This window comes from Lampris incognitus, chromosome 7, assembly GCF_029633865.1.
Source record: "Lampris incognitus isolate fLamInc1 chromosome 7, fLamInc1.hap2, whole genome shotgun sequence".
In the NCBI taxonomy this organism is placed as follows: Eukaryota; Metazoa; Chordata; class Actinopteri; order Lampriformes; family Lampridae; genus Lampris; species Lampris incognitus.
This window is the reverse complement of record NC_079217.1, coordinates 59,725,449-59,750,560: the sequence shown is the minus strand read 5'-3', so window position 1 is coordinate 59,750,560 and position 25,112 is coordinate 59,725,449. Positions and strand designations below refer to the sequence as shown.

The 25,112-nt window shown below is 44.6% G+C and overlaps 1 protein-coding gene across 1 annotated transcript in view; it reads left to right on the top strand.

Annotated features, from left to right (window-relative positions):
• Positions 1–24,862, top strand: part of LOC130115295 (uncharacterized) — a 33,974-nt gene extending 9,112 nt beyond the window's left edge. The window contains exons 2-9 of the mRNA XM_056282904.1: positions 453–517; positions 2,227–2,321; positions 4,584–4,803; positions 7,157–7,281; positions 9,378–9,489; positions 21,221–21,422; positions 22,220–22,558; positions 24,724–24,862. Coding sequence (XP_056138879.1) covers positions 453–517; positions 2,227–2,321; positions 4,584–4,803; positions 7,157–7,281; positions 9,378–9,489; positions 21,221–21,422; positions 22,220–22,558; positions 24,724–24,862 — 1,297 coding nt within the window. The remainder of the gene's footprint in view (positions 1–452; positions 518–2,226; positions 2,322–4,583; positions 4,804–7,156; positions 7,282–9,377; positions 9,490–21,220; positions 21,423–22,219; positions 22,559–24,723) is intronic.
• Positions 24,863–25,112: the final 250 nt, after the last annotated feature.

The window sequence follows — 25,112 nt, the reverse complement described above, 5'->3', positions numbered from 1 at the left end:
TAATTGGTACCATCTGCACACGCACACCTACACGCAGATGGTGCACATGAAACCCTGGTTAGTGTTAGAACTAAGTGCATGCGGCGGCAGGTGACCCAGGGGTTAGCACTGTTGCCTCACAGCAAGAAGGTCCTGGGTTCAAACCCCAGGCCATCCCAGGTGCTTTGTGTGGCGTTCTCCCCGTGTCTGCGTGGATTTCCTGTGGGTGCTCCGGTTTCCTTCCACCATCAAAAAAAACATGCATGTTAGTGTCAATATTCCTGCCTTTGCCCCTGAGCAAGGCGATGGAAAGAACTAGAGTTGGTCCCCGGGCGCTGCAGTTTCCCACTGCTCCTATACAATTGGATGAGTTAAACGCAGCCAACAAATTCGTTGTAAGAATACAAAGTCAAATGAAGAGGCTTTAATGTGTGTGCTTGTACATGAGTGTGTTGATGTGTACCGTTCTACAGACCCTGGCTGGCTCAGATCCTATTTCAGTCCGACCAACACACAGAATATGGACGAGCATCATCAGGTAAACTCAACCTTGGGAAACTTTTCAGCCCTGCCATGTCTTCTTAAGTACTTTTCCATGTCTGAGAGGGACGTTTTAGAAATCTGAAATCTAATTCTTATGTAGCTCTTCCTCTTCTGGCCGTTCTGACGTGCTCTTGTGACGACAGAACTAAAACCTCTTCTGCCCCTTAGCTCTCTCCCTATCTCTTGTCATTTGCCAACATTTCTGTCATTCCAGGGGCACTGCAATATTTTGAGCGTAATTTTGCTATTGTCAAAATTACCTAATTTTGGGTCAGACTGGTTAAAGTTCAATGTACTGTGTTTTCACAGTGGGCTGTTTTAGCATACTAGCTTATATAGCTAGCATGCTCATCAGAGAAGAAATAATTTGGCTGAAAGGTGTAGAGCTGGATTTATCATCATGGGTTGTGGAATCACATGAAAGATGAAAAAGAGAGAACGCCTCTTCATCCACTGGGATGAGGACTATTAAATTAAAACGACTAAAGCATCAGAACACGGAGCACAGGGAGCATCATGTCATGTCTATTCCGTTGCCTACCAGCACGGGGATCACCGGTTCGAATTCACGTGTTACTTCCGACTTGGTCGGTCGTCTCTACAGACTCAGTTGGCCGTCTGCGGGTGGGAAGCCGGATGTGGGTATGTGTCGTGGTCGCTGCACTAGCGCCTCCTCTAGTCGGTTGGGGCGCCTGTTCGGGAGGGAGGGGGACTGGGGGGAATAGCGTGATCCTCCCACGCGCTACGTCCCCCTGGTGAAACTCCTCACTGTCAGGTGAGAAGAAGCGGCTGGCGACTCCACATGTATGGAAGTAGACGTGGTAGTCTGCAGCCCTCCCCGGATCGGCAGAGGGGGTGGAGCAGCGACCGGGATGGCTCGGAAGAGTGGGGTAATTGCCCGGATACAATTGGGGGGAAAAACGGGGGGGGGGGGGCGGTCCACAAAAAAAGAAGAGTTTCATCCAACTATAAACAACTGCAGTAAAATACACCAGCGCCTGCAGCTGTATCCCAGTGTACACTAGTTGGCACATCAACTCAGATGAGATGTTGATGCTCTGCTGTCTGCTTGTTCCCGTCTTACATTATCGTGGTATATCTGACATCATTGGCACTTCATGATTCTATAGTATTCAGTGACGGTGCCATCGCATAGTTGGAAATGTCTCTCTTGTACAGGAAGATTGTTTGTATGTAAAACCTAATGGAAATACACGTTGTCTTTTTAATTTTTTTCAACTTTTCAAATCTTTGCTTCGAATTAGCTCTATATTTCGATGGAGTTATTGTTTGCGTGAGAGTGTGCCAGTTTGTTGAGAGAGGGAGAGCTCGAGGGATTAGACAGGTGAAAGGTCATTGTTTGCATTGAGCCATTCTTGAGGCTTGATACTCAGGTACACAAAATCCACATACTACACAGTGTAAACACTACATACACATTTCCTGTTAGCATTAGCATGGGTTTTATGTTGTTTTGAACGTTGCCTGGGGTTGGCCAACGAGTTAGGCTAACAAGTTATTTGACAGATATTAATGTGGGATGGATTCAGGGTAGACTTATTTTGTTTGGCAATGTTTACACATACTGTGAGGCAAATTTTTACAGATTACACTAAGACTATAACCGTATTTGTTTTATTGTTTTCTACTGTTTAATCTCGGATTGTCTTCTTTTTTCCACTTCAATGCTTTTTACCCATTCAGCCCCACATAAACATACGGTGCCCCTGCTGGAGGTCAATGGGACACAGACACTGCTGGTGTCGGCGTACCTGGAGCATCGCACCAACAAGAAAGAGGTCAGTTATCCAGAAAAAAGCAAATCAAAAGCACTAACACAAAAGCAAAGCACTAACACGGTCAGGGTTGGGCGTTCCCTGTATTCAATTCTGTAGTTCAATGTGTAGGGAATTTCCAGGTTTAAGGGTTCAATTCCAACCCAGACCCCCAAACTAAAGATACATGCACTTGTGGCACTGTCTTCTTCTTCTACTCCTGGCTACTCCCGTTAGGGGTCCCCACGGCGGATCATCCATTTCCATCTCTTCCTGTCCTCTGCTTCTTCCTCTGTCACACCAGCCACCTGCATGTCCTCCCTCAAAACATCTATAAACCTCCTCTTTGGCCTTCCTCTTTTTCCTCCTGCCTGGCAGCTTCATATTCAGTATCCTTCCCCCAATATACCCAGCATCTCTCCTCTGTACATGTCCAAACCATCTCAATCTTGCCTCTCAATTTGTCTCCAAACCGTCCAACCTGAGCTGTCCCTCTTATATATTCACTCCTAATCCTGGCCATTTTCATCACTCCCAATGAAAATCTTAGCATCTTCACCTCTGCCACCTCCAGATCCACCTCCTGTCTTTTCATCAGTGCCACTGTTTCCAAACCGGTCTCACTGCCATCCGGTAGCCTGTCTCACTACCAACTTGTAAACCTTCCCTTTAACTCTTGCTGGTACCCTTCTGTCGCAAATCACCTCTGACGCTCCTCTCCACCCACCCCACCCTGCTTGCACTCTCTTCTTCAACTCTCTTCCACACTCCCCGTTACTTTGAATAGATGACCCCAAGTATTTAAACTCATCTTCCTCCACCACCTCTACTTCTTGCATCCTCACCATTCCACCATCCTCCCTCTTGTTCACGCATATGTATTCTGTCTTGCTCTTACTGATTTTACATATCCTGCACCACACAGGCAACAGGTATGGGCGCAAATCCATGAATACTGGGATGGCATCCAGCGCTTTACCTGTGCCCCCGTCCATAGGATAAGTGGTTGTGTCAGAAAGGGCATCCCACAGGAAATTTTGCCAAATCAGTATGTGGATTGAAGACCATACGGTCGAGGCTCCATACAGGATCGGTCAAGTCCCAGTTTAACAGTGACCACCGTTGGTGCTGTGCCCTCACAGGGTACTGATGGAAACTGTAAAATCTGCTGTGGTGACCCATCAGGAACAGGAAATACGCCGAAAGAAGAAGACTCCTACATACTTCTCTGCTCTTCCTTACATCCCCATACAGTACCACAGGGCCTCTCTCGGCACGCTGTCGTATGCGTTCTCTAAAGCAGGGGTGGGAAATCTTATCCATAAAGGGCCGGTGTGGGTGCAGGTTTTTGTTTCAACCAAGCAGTTACACACCTGATCCCACTAATCGACCAGTAGAGTCTTTGCTGAGGATCTTGATTGGGAGACACAGGTGTGTAACTGCTTGGTTAGAACAAAGACCTGCACCCACACCGGCCCTTTCTGGATAAGATTGCCCAACCCTGCTCTAAAGACACAATGTAACTCCTTCTGGCCTTCTCTATACTTCTCCATCAACATTCTCAAAGCAAACATCGCATCCGTGGTGCTTTTTCGTAGCATGAAACCATACTGCTGCTCGCTAATACTCACCTCTCTTAACCTAGCCTCCACCACTCTTTCCCATAATTTCATGCTGTGGCTGATCAGCTTTAGTTGCTACAGCTCTGCGCATCACCCTTATTCTTGAAAATTGATACCAGTATGCTTCTTCTCCAGTCCTTAAGCATCCTCTCACTTTCCAAGATTTTGTTAAACAATCTAGTTAAAAACTCCACTGCCATCTCTCCTAAACACCTCTGTGCCTCCACAGCTATGTCATCTGGACCAACCGCTTTTCCACTCTTCATCGTCTTCATAGCTGCCTTCACTTCATCCTTGCTAATCCACTGCTCTTCCTGATTCACTATTCCCATATCTTCAAACCTTCTCTCTCTCTCATTTTCTTAATTCATCAACCCCTCAAAGTACTTCTTCCACCTTCTCAACACATTCTCCTCGCTTGTCAGCACATTTCCATCTCTATCTTTCATCAATGCACTGGCTTTTGCATTTCCAGTGGCTGGGTTGCTCCTGCGGCACTGTAAATAAGATTATTTTTGCACAAACTTAAACTGATATCTTGAAGAATTAATCTGTTTCCAATAGATAAAGTAAAACAAATAAAAGTCACAAAACCTTCTTCATACCTTTCGTCAATCAAATTTCAAATGAAACATCTTGATTTTCCATTTTCTCTATCATCCAGGTCCGTGTTATAGCTGTGGTGTTAAGGAGCGAGGCTGTAGCATACCGCTGCCATATCTGTTGCCAGGAGCAACTCCATGTCTCAGATGGCTATGTGGATGTCCACCAGGACCACTTTGGTTTTGAATATGGAACAGCGGACATCATGTGCCCACTCCCAACCAGCTGTGACACCGCCTCTAGTATTGCCCTGACGTCTGTGGGCACAACTGTTATGAAAGGTAGCACTGGACATGACATCAGGCGGCAGGTCGGCAACAATGAACCACAAAATTTTGTCATATAAGAAAATACAATATATCGAGTGACCCAGCCTGATGTCATTTTGTAGTAACATGGGTGGCAGTCCAGTCAGCCATTTTCTAAACCTTTATTTTGACAGGTAATCACACTGAGACTTGGGGTCTCATTCTCAAGAAACTTGGTCAAGACAACAGTAGTAACACAACAAGCAAGTTACAGACAGACAGGACAATCAGTACAGAGACAAAAATAGAACACAAATCATAAAATTGATTTGTGCAAAAGTGCCAAAATGGTAGTCAGATGTTAAATACTATGTACAAAAGTAAACCCCCACAGATGTTCACTCCAGATTTCATAAAAGTAGTTTAAAATCCCCTGGGAGAATCATGCTGGACAGCTTCAGTTGCTGCTGTAGTGTGTTCCAGGTTGATGGGGCAGGGTAGGAGAAGGACTTTTTACCAAATTCTGTGTGGGAGTGTAAGCTATGGCAGCACCGTTTTTATGACATGTAAGTGGTTAATACATGTGCAGCAGTCCAAGGATGGATTTATAAATGAAGTTATACCAGTGCAAAGTTCTGCACATGGATAATGATGTCAAACTAACTAGATAATAGAGTACAATGGTGTTTTAGGACTTGGTTATGATTCTCGGAGCTCTGTGATAGACACCATCCAACAGATGAAAGAGAGTGAGCTAGGAAAGGCAAGAAAGTGGCAGCAACAAGCCGTTTCCTAGCATTAAAGTGAAAACAGGATTTGTTCCTAAAAAGAAGCCTAATTTAAATTTCCTTAAAAGGTAATCATTCTGAAATTTAAAAGAAATACTTTCATCAATCGTGATCCTTAAATATTTGTAGGTGCTCATAATCTCAATAGGGGTAGACATGATACAGAGAAGAACAGCTGGCACCATCTTTTTTAGAGAAGAACATGGCCTTGGTTTTGTCTGCATTTAACCCTAGTCTGAGATGGAACAGGTGCGACTAAATAGCATCAAATGCAGACTGCAGATGTCCAAATATCAGGGCAACAGTGCTTGTAAAACAATATACAATAAGCATAAAGATGTACAGAAACGTTAATATTTCGACCCACGTCATTTACATAAATATTGAAGGGGTGGGTCCTAGAACTGAACCTTGTGGCACACCTTTGGTGATATTAAAAAAGCAGAAGGAAAGACCACTGAACTGCACACATTGTTTACGGTTGGTGAGGTAATTTGAGAACCAACCAACAGCTTGGTCTGACATTGCTATATCTGATAATCTCTGGCATGACATGCCATGGCCAACAGTATCAAATGGCTTGGACAAATCAATAAAAAGTTCAGTACAACAGTTCTTGACATCCAAGGCTTCCACGATATCATTTACTACTTTAATGACAGCTATTACTTTACTGTGCTACTCCTAAAACCAGACTGGTGGGGAGATAAAATGTTGTTCAAGTCCATGTATTCATTGATCCCGTCATTCACCAGCCATTCAAGGACCTTAGCTAAAACAGAGAGCTTGTAAGTGGGTCTGTAATTATTCAACACCATGTGATCACCACCTTTCAGTAAGGGGAGAACATAGGCAGTTTTCTAAACACCGGGAATTATATAAAGAGGTTAAAAACATGCAACACTAGTTCAGCTATAATATCTGCAGCCAGGCATAAAAAGTAAGGGGGGAGATTGTCGGGGCCTGCTGAGTTTTTAGGGTCAAGGTCCTTTTAAGGCCTTACAAACCTCCTTAACAGAAAAGGGGGTGAAGGAGAAAGTGTGAGTATTAGCGGTATGACTGGCGCGGTATGCCATCAGGTAATGTGCCAAAGAGGTGGTGGCTATAAAATATTTGTTGACACAATTAAGTATCTCAGATTTATTTGACACAGGGATGGAGTCAACAATATTAGGAGGCAATAATATTAGGAGGTAACGTTGCTCATGAGGAAATTACTGCTCCAAAATTCACGAGTGCCTCCACAAGACAGTATTTGACTCGTAGAACAAAAATCAGTTGGTGACTTTAGCTGTGTGAGAAACAGATTTGATTTGGGGAGAGGTCATTTTTTCAGATGGGGAAAGCATGGTGGGGATTTTAGCACGTGATTCATCCGCCACCTTGCGGCTACATCTTTGCAGCCATCTTGCCTTGCAATATAATGACATGGCTGGACCACTTTATTATCATCACAGTTTTGTACTTTCATCGATACTTAGATCTCACATCACATGAACAAATAGGGAAGAGAAAGAAATGTATGCATTGAAACAACCCGAATGTCAGTATTGTTGAAATTGGTCGGTCAACTCTGGGTCTTCTCTGTGGCCTCTTAGAGAAAGGTGGGGGAGAGCCGCTGGTCTTCCTGGAGGTGTTAAACCAGGAGATGAAGAGTGAATCCTTCCCTCACAACTTCACCGTTTGCTTCTCAACCATGTTCGACTTCACCAACACACTGCAGGTAGACTACCATCAGCTTACTTCTGTTATTTCATTCATTCATCTACTCTCTTCTGTTCTTCTGTTCTGTAGTGTTTTCTCTTTTGAGTGTTCTGTTTTGTTTTGATCTGTAGTATCTTGATTTTGTTGTTTTGTTTCTAACATTTGCCATAGTTATGTTCTGTGCATCGGAGAAGACAGCTCAAACCAGGAACTGGACACACATTAACACAATGAAAATGATTATTATGATAATAAAGATACTAACTAGAGGAGTACACTCAGTAGAGTGCAGATATCCACCAGACGTACGTATCGCCTGATGGAGATCTGCACGAATGAGATGAATGAGATGAATTATTTTTGGTTCATCCAGTGTTCCTCCAGTTGTCATGTACTGAGATCAGCAGTGAAGGATTTTGCTGGCTTACAAAATACGATCTACTTCTTGTTTACTTTCAAGACTCCCACCCAAATACATAATGCATTGGTGTTGACACTATCGCTGCCCGATCTTCTGACTCAAACGTAGATGGAAGTCGTGCGTGCGCACGGTTGACTCAGATCGGTCAGCGATGCAAAGCAGGGTTGGACAAGTGAGCTAGAGAGAGAATGGAGAAACAGAACGGCGATAGTGAGAGCAATCATTTTTCAAAAGTTTTAAATCATCGCACCCACGGGAGGTGCTTCCTCACACACTCATAACTGGGCATACATTTTTTTTAGGCTGATGGGTCTAGCAGTCTGTGAGATGAGCCATGGACAGACAGACAGACACACACACACAACCGAACCGAACACATAACCCCCCCCCCCGCCCCGCAGAAATAATAAACTGCATTTCAAAAGGTTAAATAGAGAACTTTTACAAGTCACAGTCAGGACATCAAGACTTTGGCCAGTGATTATTAACAATTATGAATTCAGACACTGTCCCAGAATGTTGAATCAATTCATCTGGACACAACGTTTAGTGGGAGAAACCTTTTCGTCACTCATGTAAGTGACTTCATCAGTCTCAACTGGCTGCAGGTATCCCCACCCTTATAAACAATACAGTTGCGTCACAACCGAAACCAGTGATCGGTTTCATATGCAAATTGCCGTGACCATTAACTAGAGTTAAAATGACCATGTGTAATATTCAGAGGTTTTGGGAATCACAGCATTGTAAGATGGCAACAGATGTACTCTCAGCCCCCCCCCCCCCGGTTCAGGGATAGTCATTCCCTCTTAACATAGATGGCCTCTTTGACTCCCCGTTCAAACCAACGTTCCTCCCTATCAAGGATGTGCACATCCTCATCCTTGAAAGAGTGGCCACTGGTATGTAGATGGTGTAGACTGTGGAGTCCTGGCCTGACGTGTTAAGTCTCCCGTGTTGTGTCATCCTCTTGGCAGCATCTGTTTGGTTTCCACAATGTACAAGTCACGGCAATCCTCCTGGCACTTAACAGGGTACACTATATTTACACTTAACCAAGGCCTGTTCAATGTGGCCCTGGGTATGTGTGGTTATTCTAATGGGGCATTTGTCAAAAAAGCCAGGAAGATGCCCAAACAGTGCACCAGCCTATTGAAGAGAGGAGAAGGACAACAACTGCCAAAGCATAAACCAGTAGTGTATTTGTATGTGGTGGGAGTGTCGGGACAGTTGAGACCCATATTTTTCGAACACTGCGTCTTGGTTGCTTTCAAACCCAAAACACACTGCACCAGAAGTTGGTCCACCCCAAGGATCATGTCCCTCGGCACAAACAGAGCAATATAGTGTACCCTGTTAAGTGCCAGGAGGATTGCAGTGACTTGTACATTGCGGAAACCAAACAGACGCTGGCCAAGAGGATGACACATCACAGGAGAACTAACACGTCAGGCCAGGACCCCACAGTCTACACCATCTAAAGACCAGTGGCCACTCTTTCAAGGATGAGAATGTGCACATCCTTGATAGGGAGGAACGCTGGTTTGATGATTAACTGATTCAACTTTCAGGAATATTCTTACCTGGATTATTGAGCTTGCATCATGACATCAGACACTGGCCTTGTGTGACACTGTGTGTGAGGTATGTCATGTGAATGGGAGTGTGATAACCCTGTCGTGTGGATCTTTCAGCTGGTCCAGAGCATCGAGATGCTGCGCCTCCTGGGTGTTACCCGAGTGGTCATCTACAAGACCAGCTGCAGCCCTTACACACAGATGCTATTGAACTACTACCAAAACACAGGTACAGATTCTAAGATTGAAAGGTTTATTATATGTTTCATGTACAAGTACAATAAGCAGTGAAATTGTTTTTTTGGCAACTACAAAGCTGTGCAACAAGAGAAATGAATACAATAATGGGATGTACGTATATATGCTATGTACAAATAAGAACAAGTGTGCAAAAAGACTGGATGAGTTAAGTGTCCGAGGCAAAGTAAATTGGTAAAACTGGCGGTAGTATTACAAATATAATTGTCCTTGATTATTTGGGTTTAGTTTCTTTATGGCCTGTGGGAAGAAACTCCTTATGAATCTCTCTGTGTTGGCGTTGTGGCTGCGGAGGCATCTGCCTGACAGCGGCAGCTAAAAAGTCCATTATTGTGATCATGGGGATCCATAGCTATCCTTTGAACCCTGGTCCTGCTCCGCCTGGTGTATAAGTGGGGTGAGTGTGGACCAGGAATGCTCAGCAGACCGTACCACGCTCTGTGGGGCTTTATGGTCTTGAGAGATGCACTTCCCATACCAGGCAGTGAGGCACCCTGCCAGGATGCTCCCAACTGCACCAGAATAAAAGGTTCTCTGGATCTGTGGGGAGACACTGAACTTCTTCAGTTGCCTAGGGTGATAAAGATGCTGCCTTCATACAGACACTTTTCATCAACGTGTCTGTATGAAGTGTTGATGTTAGGTCCTCAGTGCGTGAACACTTGAGGTACCCGAAGCTGCTCACCCTTTCTTCTGGGACCCCGCTGATAGCGAGAGGGGTGTAGGTCTTTTGCCACATTTTTCTAAAGTCCACAACAAGCTAAGTTAATCTTGATAACACCAAGGGCGGTCTGGCAGTGGCCTCGCCAGGCGTTGACTGTTTTTGGTGTCATTGTGTGACGTTCAGGGAGGTGTGTCAGGAGTGTCTGGCTGGGAGAGCAGCATCTGCTGCCCCCGAAGAGGCAACACCAAGGGCGGTCTGACAGGACACGGAAGTGGGGCAGGCTAAGCTAACTGCTAGCCCATGCAGACCGGCAGTTCTGACAGTCATCCTGGCTGGCGTTCACTCTCTTGGAAAAGTGGAATTTTTTTGACAGTGGATTTTTTGTTTTTTATATGTTGGATATTTGTTTGTTTGTTTGTTTGTTTGTTTGTTTGTTTGTTTGTTTGTAGTTTTTTGTATTTTGGATATATGTGTTCTTATAGGTTTTGGATATGTGTTTTTGTCTTTGTGTTACACTGCTGTGTTTCTCCCCAGCCCACATATGTACGTATATACATAAGTACACATGTGCTTGCAAACATCAAATGAATGACAAATAAATGTTCCTTACTGCTGAAGCTCCTTGGGCTTATTGACATTCAGGTAGAGGCTGTTGGCCTGGCACCACCATAGGTTTGTTTGTACACAAAACATTCTCTCTCTCTGTCTCTCTCTCTCTCTCTAGTCCCCGTCTGTAGTCAAATCTTCAGTAACCCTTTAAATTACACAGAAATAACTACATGACACAAGTAAGATAGTTGTAATTGAACATTAATAGCCATTTTCCCATCAATACATCATTATGGGCATTGTGGAGTGTCACATTAGCAGCGACAGGTGTGGCGTAAGTCCATGAATACTGAGATGGCATGCAGCGCTTTACCTGTGCCCCCTTCCATAGGCTTAGTGGTTGTGTCAGGAAGGACATCAGACGTAAAATTTTCCCAAATCAGTATACGGATTAACAAGACCATAGCGAGGCTGCATACCGGATTGGTCAAGGCCCGGGTTAACAACGGCCGCCATTGGTGCTCTGCCATCACAGATGGAAACTACAAATTCCGCTGTGGCGACCCCTGAGAAACAGGGAACAAGACGAAAGAAGTGGAGTGTCACATTGGAAAAGCTTGATGGAACCGGCAAAATTCAATCAAACTTCCTCAATATTTCAAAAATCCCCCCCCCCGTTTTCTCCCCAATTGTATCCGGCCAATTACCCTAATCTTCAAGCTGTCCCGGTCGCTGCTCTACCCCCTCTGCCAATCCAGGGAGGGCTGCAGACGAACATGTGGAGTCGCCAGCTGCTTCTTTTCACCTGACGGTGAGGAGTTTCGCCAGGGGGACGTAGTATGTGAGAGGATCACGCTACCTTACCCCCCCCCCCAGTTCCCTCTCCCCCCCGAACAGGCGTCGCGACCGACCAGCGGAGGCGCTAGTGCTGCGACCAGGACACATATCCACGTCCGGCTTCCCACTGACATACACGGCCAATGGGGCAGCGTCCGAGTGATGTCACAGCATCACTGTCGCTATGGACGCGTCACAGGAAGTCAGACATGCGGAGCATGTTATACAGTACAGCACGGCTATCTTTTCTGTACACCGTGGCACACGAGAAAAAATAGATGAAAAAGGCAAAAAACGAAAAAAATTACAACAAACTGCTTACTTCTAATGTAGTCTAGTGCATCCGATGTCTGACTTCCCTTTGCTGCGAAGCTTCCACTTCTGCTCGTGTCTGTAGGGACGCCCAACCAAGCCGGGGGCAACACGGCTTTAATTCGAACTGGCGATCCCCATGTTGATAGACAATGGTGTAGCATCCCCACCAAATGATGGTCAACACTTCAACTGATGATTTTTCATTTATTTAAAAACTCCAAACCACCGTAAGAGCTAGACATAAAGCACAAACAGAAATACATTAACTACTTAGTCATGTAGCTTCAAGCGTTACCTTAGCTTAACATTAGCTCACATCTGTTAACAGATACTCAACTTAGAAGAGCTATGAAGTTCCTTAAGGCTTCAAAATTACATCAAAGCACAAAAACGCACAACAATACAATACAAAGACCACTAGCCTTGTGCCTCTTCGGAGGGTGTTAATACAATAAAATTCGACTTAATGAGATTTAATTTCACCATTAATGTTCCTTCTTTCATTCGCGATAGGAAATACAAAGAATCAATTCGTAATTTCAGGATAAAAGTCCCTCAAAGCAAACGAAACAGGAAATACTGTAATACATATTTAAAACATTAGATCTGCAATAATATGAACAAGTGGTTGTTCAACAGGGAAATCTCTTTAACATTAAACTTAGAATTGGGTTAGCTACACTCCCACCAAAAATTATGAGTGTTCCATTAAACAACATGAACTACGAATAATTTTCACAGAAAGAATGACAATGTTTCATTAAAGTCACGAGCTTAAGAAGTCTCTAATAACAGGACTAGCTTCTTCACTGGGCGCTCCAATATCGAAAGCTTACCCAGACGCTTACCCTTCTTTCTCAGTCTCTTATCTCCTATTGCGAATTTTGCTCTTCTTATGAGCCCATCCTTACCCTTGACAGTCTCTATGACCCTTGCAAGTCTCCACTCACCTCTGGTGACAGTTCATCAATGTCCATTACAACATCACCCACTTGCAGATTTTTCCTCGGCGAGTGCCATCTCTGTCTTGTCATTATGTTGTGAAGATATTCTTGTTTCCAGCGGCTCCAGAACTGTTCTGCCAGATACTGCAAACGTCGCCATCTCTTTGCTCTGTATAAGTCTTCTCTGGGGAATGTGCCAGGTGGAGGCAGTGCTAGGCTGGACTTCATTTGGATGAGGTGATTGGGGGTGAGGGGTTCCAGGCTGTCTGGACTGATCACGTTATCCATCGTGAGAGGCCTGCTGTTGGCTATAGTCATGGCTTCATAGAACAGTGTCCGTAGTGCAGAGTCATTGAGCCTGTTGTGAGAAAGTGATAGTGTAGAGTTCAGGACACTCCTGATCATCTTGATCTGGCACTCCCACACGCCACCTGCATGGCTAGAGTGTGGTGTGTTCATGACAAAGTCACACTGCTTGTGTGACAGAAATGTGCTTAGTCTGTCAGGGTCAAGCTCTCTTGTAGGGCTGTCTTAAGCTCATTCTTGGCACCAACAAAGTTAGTGCCTTGATTGCACTGGATTTGACGGACAGCACCTCTGATGGTGATGAAGCATCGCAAGCTGTTAATGAAGGCGTCGGTGGACATGTTCTCCAGCATCTCCAGGTGGATGGCCCATGAACAAAAGTAGGTATGGAGCAGGCCATGTCGTTTGTGCTGTTTCCTTCCTTCTGTAGTGACAAAGGGACCAAAGCAATCCATACCGCAATAAGTGAATGGAGGGGAGGGCTCCACGCGCTCTGCAGGTGAGTCGTTTATTCTTTGGCCCTCTGGAGGTCTCCTGAGTCTGCGACAGATCACACATTGACGAATGAATGAAGCAACTGCTCGGCTTGTACCTGAGATCCAATAGCCATTGGATTTGACTTCATTTGCACTAAAGCCCTTGCCCTGTGCTTGATCTTTTCATGGTTGTGCGCTACTATCAGCTTTATGATATGATGCTCTTTGGGAATGACAATGGGATGCTTGAGTGAGTATGTGAGAGATGAATGGTGGAGTTTTCCTCCCACCTTCTGAATGGCGTCTGTGTCTACAAAGATATCCAGGGGATACAGTTTGCTGTTTTTTTTGTTATTTGACTTCCCTCCTTTAACTGCTTGATCTCTTTCTCATATGCCTGACCTTGCAGATCTCTGATTATGACACATTCAGCGCTTTTCTGCTCACTCATTGTGGTAGGGGCATGTGACTTGATTTTCTTAGCCCATCACACAAGGCAGGCCACAGCTGCGGTGGCTCGGAACCATGATGAGAACTTGGACAGATGATCCGCAATGCTGAATGTTTCTGATGCCTTTGTCTGCAGTGCTTGAGCTTTTCTGATCTCTGGATCTCCTACAGCCAGATCTGGTACCACATCCTCTTGTATAGATATCTCACTTTCCCAGAGGAACATGGGACCTCTGAACCAGTTGGATCTGAGCGGCTCATTCACCATTCTTCCCCGGGATGCATCGTCTGCTGGATTCTTATCCGTGGGAACATAATGCCATTGCTGGGGGTTTGTGCTATTACGGATCTTCTGGACCCTGTTGGCGACAAAAGTATGAAAGCACCTTGAGTCGTTATTTATATAGCTCAACACTACCTTGGATTCTGTCCAGAAGTATTCTTTCACATTCGCACAACTAAGCTCCTCTCTGAGCATATTGCTGACAGTAACTGAAACCACTGCTACGGTTAATTCCAGCCTTGGTATTGTAGTTAATTTGGTGGGAGAAACACGGGCCTTTCCAATCACCAGACAATAGTGAATCTCCCCTCTCTGGTTCTTGACTCTCAGATAAGAACACTGCCCATATCCGCTTGTGCTTGCATCAGAAAAGCGGTGCAACTCTGTTTCAATGACTTCTCCAAAATCGACAGGTATGTAATATTGAGCTATATATATATCTTCTCTAGGTTGGCAGTCATGTCGTCAGCTTTCCCACCAGGGCCTCAAAATTTCTGGTAGGGGTTCATCCCAGCCAACGCCTTGACGGCACATTTCTTGTAGGATCTTCTTCCCAGTAAGGACATATGGCACAAGGAAGCCAAGAGGGTCAAATATTGTTGTGACAGTAGCCAATATGCCTCTACGTGTCCCTGGTTGGTTTGTCAAAGTGTTGTTGAATCTGAAAGTATTCCTGTCTATGCTCCAGTGAATCCCTAGAGCTCGCTCTACTAGTGTGTTGGAGAAAGTCAAATCCTTTGTCTTGGCATCTGTCGCCCGCTCTGATGGGGGTATACTCTCTAGGACAGCATGGTTGTTTGAGACAAATTTGTGGAGATGGAGACCACCCTTGGCACATATTTCTCTTGCCTCCTGTGCCAACTGAATGGCCTTTTTCACGGTATCCGTACTTGTGACTCTGTTATCCACGTAAAAGTCTCTTGCCATAAACTTCGATCCTACTGGGTATGAGAGTCTGTAGGTACTTCAGCCCATAATTCGCGCAGCCAGGGGATGACACTGCACCGAAAAGATGGACTTTCATTCGGTAATCCTGAGGTTGTATGCTTGCATCTCCATCTTTCCACCACAGGAAACATAAGTAATTGCGATCTTGGTCTGGCACATGGAACTGATGAAACATTTTTTCTATATTATACATATGTAACCCCGGTGTAAATACACCAGAGTTAAGTTTCAGTTAATATGTACATAGTAGTAGACATCCCATAATTTCTACACCAAAAGTCTATGTCACTTTAAGTATGTTGCCTCACAACAGTTGGGGGGCGGGGCTAACGGGCCATGCGGAGAGAGCGGAGGGGAGACGAAAGCCTGCTGGCACTCGGCCATGAGGGTTTGAGTGTATTATCCCCTAAAGTTGTTTTTTGCTTAGAGTTTTGACTGCTGATATTATGTTTAGCTGCCAGCTAACATGTCACTGCAGTCTTGTTAACCTGTAGCATGAGTTTTTGGAGCTAGTCTCGTCAAGTGTATACTGCCACATGCTACTTAGTGGCTAGTTAGCGCCCCTGCTAATGTATGCTAACCCTGCATGCGCGAACATTGAGGCTGGACACAGCGTCACCAGACAGCGCACCATGTGACCGGGAAAGCACGGCTGCACCTTTGGCAACGAGGGAGCTCCACTGTTTCCCCGCTTCATTGCCTCTAGGACCGAGGTGGATTTTTCTTCACCATAGTCATCGCCGGAGCAGATGACGTGAGAAGGCCGTCACCGGACATTAAAGGGCAGAGGCATTTGACTTTTCATCAGGGGTGAGTCACCCACGGTTACAGTGCTCAAACCCAGCTCCCATCAGGCCTGCAACGGGGTTGTTTATTTGTTTATTGCCGGCTTTTGTTTTTATTTTTATTAAGTGGGCCCACACCAGTGAATACTTAATTGTTGTTAGTCTCTGTCAAGTGTTCATTGTGAATGTAAATTCATGCAAATTGATTATTAATGTTTCTTAATTGTGAATACAGGTTTAAAGGGTTAGTGCCTATATTTTTGTTGTTGAGTGAAACTCCTTGGTGCCTTAAAAGAACACTAAAAAGGGGTGTATTTTCATTTCATTTATTATTTTCTATTGTGAATAAATAATACATCTTCATGAAAGGTCCTTTCACTTTTCTCATTGTCCTGTTAATAAATATGTAATAAATAGAGTGGGTTAAAAGAGTTAACAGTATAGGATTTTATAGGGATAAGGTTAAAGTTTAAAATATATTTGCATCATAATATCTTAAGTTGGCAGACAATTAATACTTTACTTACCTTTAAGGGGTAACCTACATAAAAACAAGACAAGGTTTATGTTAAAGGACCCAGGGCGCTGTATCTCAGGTAAGGTGATACCAAGAAAGCGCTACACATAAGAGCTATAGGATGCCGTCTGAACTGTAGAAGAACACCGGTGAGGTTGTTTATCATGTCTGGTCCTGGAAGAAGATGTTCATTGAGGCCAATGCCGCCACACTTTGCAGAGCAGTCAAATACAACACACAGCTTGTCAGGCTTTTCAGGGTGGTACATGCCATGATGACGGATGTACCATCGTTCAGCTGTTATTCCATCTTCTTTCACTTCTTCAACATCACCTCTCTCTATGATTTCCTTCATGTATGTCGTGTAGTCCTTCTTGTATTTCTCATCTCTGCAAAACTTCCGGCGTAAATGGCTGAGTTTGATTTCAGCTAGTTTTCTGTTATCAAGTAAGTGTGGCCGTTGCTTAAAGAGTAAAGGCATCTCATAATGTCCCTCATCATTTAGTTTGCCCAGGAAAATTAGATCCTCTTGCGAGACTGTTTTGTCATCTCCTTTGATGTCTTTAAAGTCTGACTCCAGGGTGCTGATCACATCCATTGGTGTTACTGGACGCAGTTCCTTTACTGAGACTTTGTGACACAGGCTGGTGTCTGTTCCATCTAAGCTTGGTGTTGAGCAGCCCACAATGCTCCATCCTAAATCTGTAAGGGTGGCATAGTGCTCATTGTCTTTTCCGGCTAATACCTGTCTGGGTGTTAATGCTCAGGGACAGTTGAACCCAATTAAGAGTCCAACATCACAGGTGAGGAGGGGTGGCACTTTATCAGCAATTGCTGTTAAATGAGGCCATCTTCTTACAGTTTCATGAGTGGGTATATGATCACGGTTCCAAGGAATGCAGTCTTTTGTATATGTAGAAGGAAGCTCAATGTGGATGCATGAATTGTAGCCTCTCACTCTGAGTCCAGATACCCTTTCACACTTCATGATCATGCTCTCTCCAAGCATAGTGGTAAGTTTCAGCTTCACAGGTTGGGTATTTGCTTGTAATTCATTGCTCACCTCATTGTCGATGAATGCGCTGTCACTTTGAGTGTCCAATAATGCATAAACAAGCTGTTCTTTTGATGGGTCAGTGTCCATGCACCCACACAGGAACGATCATAGAAGTGCTGCATGACTGATCCCCTCTGTTGACGTTGAGTGCCATAATTTAATCTGGAGTGCTTGAAGCTGAGTTCACAGTGGATACAGGACCTTCTCTACCTTCACACCCTCTGTAGTTCTCATTGTGGAGACAGGTGGGGTGTCTTCCCTTGCATACATCACAAGTGTGGCAGTGACAACATTCCTTGGCACTGTGACCTGGTTTTAGACACCCATAACAAAGCTTATTTTCTTTCACATACTTTCGTCGATAATTTAAGGACTTTTCTGTGAAGTCTGGGCAGTTGGTTAGTTGTTTGACATTTTTGCACCACATTCATGGAAGTCTTGATTTTCCATCGCTTGATATTGATTTGTCACCATTTACAGCAGTTTGGATGCTGAAGACACTGGGTTTGATTCCTTTGTGCTTCTTCTGTCATAAGATGAATTAGATGAGTGAAGAGCATGTAGGGAAGTAACTGGGTTGCATGCTATCTCTGCTTCGAGGGTGACAAAGTTAGCAAAGTCTTTGAAGGTGGGAAACTCTTTACCATCCATAAGTGCCACTGTGACCTTATGATTCGAACGGGATGCCACCCAACCAGGAACTTTATGCATCCGATTTTGGTTTTCTTCACAGTCATTTAATATTTCTAGGCCCTTCACATGAGGCATGGCTTGTAGACAGGCATTCAGGAAATCAGCAAATGTTCGTAAGCCTTCTGCATCTTTGGGCTGTATTTTCAGCCATTTTGACAGCTTGTCTCTGAAAGCTCATTGTATGATAAAAGGCTGACCATAGCGTTGGTTGAGCTTATTCCATGCATCTCTGTATGCCTCATTATCATCTCTATAAAAAGTGTCTTCAAGGCATTTATGAGCAGGGCCACTGATGTATTTCTTTAAGTAATAGAGCTTATCGGCCAAGGAAATATTCTTTTGGTCATAAGAGATTTGAATGAGGCTTTCCATTCGATGTAGTGAATTGGATCGCCATTAAACACTGTGGGAGTTGGAATTGGGAGTCTATTTGTGGCCATGTTTTCTTGAATTGCTTGGGCCAGGTAGGATACATCAGTAGGGGGCGATGGCCTATCAATGCGAGGATTTTGATGGTCTATGAGTGCATTGAAAGTAAGCTGTCTGTTATTCTGTTGTATGGGCTGACTACCACTTTGCCGCTTGATTTCTCGGTTATAGATCCCCAGTCTAGCATGAACAGCCTCCATGTCCTTTTCTGCTTGTAGACGCTGTAATTCAGATCGCTGTATGTCTATCTCCTTTCTATGTTGTTCTTCCATCATTCTTATTTTTTGTTTCTGCTTTCTTTCTTCTTGCATTATTTTGTATTGTGCTTCTTTTGCAGCAAGCTCTGCAGCTGCCTCAGCCCTTTTTTGCAGCTGTGCTCATGGATTCAGAGCGCTGACTAGCTCCTGACTTAGAGGCAGTACCATATATGGAGTGAGCATAGCCATGGGCTCGTAGCTGACGAAGACGGTGCCTTTCGAATGCTTCATCAAACTCACCAGCTAATAGGCGTTCCAAGGCTATTTTCCACAATGTCTTTACTTACAGCCTCGCATGCATCAATTTTGTGTCCAAGTTCAGTGGCTGGTGTAACTCGCTCTCTTATTGGTGTAACTTGCTCTCATAAATTTTCATGACTTCATTCATTCCTTTTTCGATGGTGTCTGCCATGGTAGCCAATTCACGTTCTGATATGTCTTTCTTTAAATTTTCTTTGGACGCTCTGATTTGAATTTTCCATTGTTCATACGGGCTAAGCAGTCTTTTTTCCTTTTTACTTAGTTCCTCCCTTTGGTAAGCTAGCATTTTCTCCGTGAGCTTGGGAGGACGTTCTGAACGTCTTGGTAAAGTTAGGTCATCATTATCCATTTCATGCTGAAGCTCACCCAGTCGGTTTTCCTTGCTTTCATTTATCTCCTTTAATTCCTGTCTAAACATGTCTTCACATTCCCCTTGGTGCAGTAAATTTCCACTTTCTTGTATTTCCGTTTGTAGCTTATTTATCTGTTCCGTACTGTCATCCAGTTGCGTGTAGCTGTATGCTGTCCTTACCGTCTCCCTTGACCATCACACAACGTGCTGCAACCCACTGCGCTTTGTGTGCTGTGCCGTGCGGTCCTTGTATTACATAGGCAGCGTGATGTAGCAGGTGCAGGTCAAGCTCTTACTGTAGCAGCCCCACCACATGATGGCCAACACTTCAACTGATGATTTTTCATTAATTTAAAAACTCCAAACCACCGTAAGAGCTAAATATATAGCACAAACAGAAATACATTAACTACCTAGTCATGTAGCTTCAAGCGTTACCCTAGCTTAACATTAGCTCACATCTGTTAACAGATACTCGACTTAGAGGAGCTATGAAGTTCCTTAAGGCTTCAAAATTACATCAAAGCACAAAAACACAACAATACAATACAAAGAGCACTAACCTTGTGCCTCTTCGGAGGGTGCTAATACAATAAAATTTGACTTAATGAGATTTCATTTCACCGTTAATGTTCCTTCTTTCGTTCGCAATAGGAAATACTAAGAATCAATTCGTAATTTCAGAATAAAAGTCACTCAAAGCAAACAAAACAGGAAATACTGTAATACATATTTAAAACATTAGACCTGCAATAATATGAATAAGTGGTTGTTCGTCAGGGAAATCTCTTTAGAATTAAACTTAGAATTGGGTTAGCTACAAACAGAGTAGACCGCCACGCTGCCTGGATGTCCTATTGCAAAACATTCTTAACGCTCACTTGAGGTGGTTTTTGCGTTTGAGTTGTTGAACCAAATGGTTCATGGAAACTCCGTTGACAAACAAAAAATATGAAGTGGGAATATAGTCACGTGATCAGCTGTTCCTTTGTCTTAACTGGTCTTTCTAATCGGTGTTGAAGTATGCACATGTGAAACAACGTTCAGGGTTTTATGTACTTAAACAGATGTAGTATTATATTTACTGTGGTTATGTTACTCAGCAGGATGTCCAACATTGACCTTATATTCCAGTTTAACACATAATTACTATTTACCCTGTGATACAAAGGATTCACAACACTGTTTGGTACAATGTGACGTGTGTATGTATCCCATACAGTGTTTGATGTGGATTATATTTAACATCACATTATAATGACAAGGAAACAAACCAGAGATATAGAAAAGACCCTATTTTACTCATCTATTAACCAGTAAGTTTTACTTGTATGCTACTTGGTTATTTCTGCATATGGAATGGCCTGTATAGAAATCAACACAAAATCTTCTCGCTGTGAGTTTTTGCCATTAAAATGTAATGTTAGGTCTCAGGATTGGCTTTTCACATGTCTGTAGTAAACACCTTTCCAATGCTTTCAGTTATTCCACACATTCTCTCCAAGAAAAGTACTATTTGTTTTGCTGATGTTTCTCTGTTTTGTTTTTTGTGTTTTTTTGTGTGGTTACATGCTACCAGGTCTTGTGGAGGTGATTCCATGGCACTTGTCCAGCCTGATGAATGTGTCTAGGGGTTGGCAGCCTCAGTACAGCCCCGGTCAGATGCACTACTATGGTCAGATCCCTGCCCTGACTGACTGCGTCTACAGATACATGTACCGCTCCAAATACCTGGCCCTCCACGATATGGATGAGCTCATACTGCCACAAACGGTGGACAGGTAGTCTTCTGTATATGTGTGTGCGTGTGCGTGTGTGTGCGTGTGCGTGTTTTGTGTGTGTGTGTGTGCGCGCGTTTGCAGGGCCGAATCAAGACATAAGTTAAGGAAGTGGCGGCTTCGGGCCCCATGGCCACCAACCTGAGTGTAACTCGGGTTGTTTGAACTGATTGTCAGATGTTGGTTCAACACATTCCCTTAAAGCTAGAGTAGGCAATTTATCTTTAGATTTTTGCTATTTACAATTTTGCCAATATTTACTTAAAATCTATTAATGTCGGGGCGTCCGGGTGGCGTGGCGGTCTAGTCTGTTACCTACCAACACGGGGATTCGAACTGTCGAGATCCCCGTGTTACGTCTGGCTTGGTCTTGCATCCCTACAGACACAACTGGCCGTGTCTGCGGGTGGGAAGCCGGACACATACCCACATCCGGCTTCCCACCCGCAGACACGGCCAATTGTATCTGTAGGGATGCCCGACCAAGCCAGAGGTAACATGGGGATTCGAACCGGTGATCCCCATGTATGAGAACATTCACAGACATCCCCATGTAGGTAGGCAACGGAATAGACCACTACGCTACCCGGACGCCCTGTTAGCTTGATTTAAAGGGTCATTTGACTGATTTTCAATCTGACTGAAAATTACATTTTTTTTAGGGCCTCAAAAAGTCTTGGGCCGGCTGTGTGTGTGTGGGGGGGGGGGGTCGAGAGACAGTCAGAAAGACAAACACAACAGGTATATCACGAGTTAAATGAGTATTTCAGGTAATTGGGATGACATCTTTATTCTTCCAGCTGGGGGGAGCTGCTTCCTCTTCTGGAGCAAAAGCTTGGCTCCGACTTCGGTTACTTGTTCAAGAACAGCGTTTTTCCTGTCACCGCCAGCCTCCCTCCTCCCCCGTCCTCGCTGTCCCCCAATCTCCCGCATGGCTGCTGCCCCGCCTGGAAGGATGTGCCCGGCGTGAACATCCTGGCACACCTGCACCACGAACCCGTCAACCAGTGGACTCACAGCAACTTTAAGATGATAATCAACCCCCGAGCTGTGTTCCGCCCCACTGTCCATGGCCTGCTGAGCTCACAGAAGGGCCACGTTTGGGTTAGCGGCGACATTGCACACATGTACCATACAAGGTATTGGAAGTGTGTGTGTGTGTGTGTGTGTGTGTGTGTGTGTGTGTGTGTGTGCGCACGCAAGACAAATTCCCTCCAGCGCAATAAAGGTTTCATCCGTTCATTTAGTCACTTTCCATTCTATTTAATGCTGCACACTAAATTTTACAACAGGAACGACAACGACTTACTAACACTTTATGGAAAGTTAGACAATGACCCATCAAGGAGGTTTCCGTGGATGAACTGGTCATATATATATGGCACTCGCATGGCTAGGGTTAGGGCTTCCTTTCTGATAGGGCCACCCACCATAATTAAGCATCTAACGTGTCTTGCATAAAAGCACTCACCAAGGCGTCCGGGAAGCGTAGCAGTCTATTCCATTGCCTACCAACATGGGGATCGGCGGTTCGAATCCCCGTGTTACCTCCGGCTTAGTCGTATGTCCCTACAAACACAAATGGTTGTGTCTGCGGGTGGGAAGCCGGATGCGGGTCTGTGTTCTGGTTGCTGCACTAGCACCTCCTCTGGTCAGTCGGGGCGCCTGTTCGCGGGGGGGGGGGCGGACTGGTGGGAATAGCGTGATCCTCCCACACGCTACGTCCCTCTGGGGAAACTCCTCACTGTCAGGTAAAAAGAAGCGGCTGGTGACTCCACATGTATCGGAGGAGCCATGTGGTAGCCCGCAGCCCTGCCCGAATGCAAATCTTTTTTGCCTAGGATGAATCCGGAAAGTTCCCACCCTCAGGCGCTAGGATTGGTCAGATCTGCCTGTCAGTCAAGGCCGATGCGACGTGCAACAACCCTAACCCTAACCCTAACCCTAACCCTAACCCTAGCCACGTTTGCTAGCTAACTGTTAGTGTAATGCCCCTGAAACAGGGGAAGAAATGAATACAGGACAGCTGCTGGCTCTTCATCAACTGTATTAATCATATTAATGACCCAAAATACAAATCCCAACCTAAAACAATGCTATTTAGCTACTGCGCCTGCAAATATAACACATAAATTCAGACGTGCACACAAGAATACATTCACACGCGTGCACACACGCGGCAGGAGTGAAGATGCGCACACTGTGTATGCCTCGATCATGCACCAACGTCATGCACACACCATGTATTCTGCACCAGCAGCATGCCACGATCACGTGCTCATGTCAAGCACACGTCATGCACTCGGCGCCAGTAATAGACACTTCCAAACACTGCTCAACAAAACACACCTCGACATATTAACAACTACACACCGTTTTCCTCCTTACCTGGAACAGGGGTAGAAATGAATACAGGACAGCTGCTGGCTCTTCATCAACTGTATTAATGACGAGAGCCCCCAGCGCGCCCTCTAGTTACATCTCCTCAGACATGAGCAATTGAAAACTGATGCAGTCCTAACTAATCGATTTCAGTGTGAACATATTTATCGCTTTCAGTGTGGACATATTTCACCCGATTACATTAGCCATTAGCCACGTTTGCAACCAAGCTAACTGCCAACTTAACTGTGTGTGTGTGTGTGTGTGTGTGTGTGTGTGTGTGTGTGTGTGTGTGTACGGTAAGCGAATATTTTTTTCCTAGGATGAATCCAGAAAGTTGACTGACAGGTAGATCTGGCCAATCCCAGCGCCTGAGGGCGGGAAGTTTCGGGATTCATCCTAGGAAAAAAACATTGGCTGCCCGGATTGGCATAGGGGGTGGAGCAGCGACCAGGACGGCTACGAAGTGTAGGGTAATTTGGTCGGGTACAATTGGGGAGAAAAGGGGGGGGGGTCCAAAAAAATAAAAGCACTCACTAAATGAAATACAGTGGATGTCCAACTTCTACAACTAGATGATTGGTGCTGTAGCAAACTGAATCTGCATGATCAAGTAATGGTTTTGGTAGATATGTAAGTAAGTTAATTCAGATCACTCTACAATCACATCAAGTAGGTAGTAAAGTTTATGAATGATGAAAGTGTTATCTCGTTGTTTGTATCATAATAGACTGCGATTTGTGTTTCTAGAACTACCAATCTGTTGAAGGTAGTGAATTTCTCTTGCATTTACATTGTTCTACCTGTGGGGGCAGTGTTCCAAATACAACAGTACAAACGGCTGTACTGGTCCCAATGTTTGGTACACTCAGTGCATACATATCGCAGTGCAGTAATCAAGCTTTATTTCCCTCCTTTCCAGAACACCGATGGAGACCAAGCTGACTCCAGACCAGCTCATGTATGATAGCCGACTGCTTGGTTACAGTGACCGCCTGATCCTTGCGGTCAACACTGTCCTCGAAGAGACAGGACTCGTTCAGGAAGATGATACAGAATAGCTGGAAGGGTCTGTGTGTGTGGGGGAGTGATTTTGTGAGAGAAAGCGTGTGTGTATGTGTGTGTGTGTGTGTGTGTGTGTGTGTTGTAAGACGAACTTCCCAATCAAGGGGAGGAAATTGGACTTATAGCTTTGTGTGTGTGTGTTTGTGTCTCTCTTAATACATTCCTACATCCCAAAGGGATTGCACTTGAAGAAACTAGATTATAATATGATAAAATATTGTGTATATATATATATATATATACACT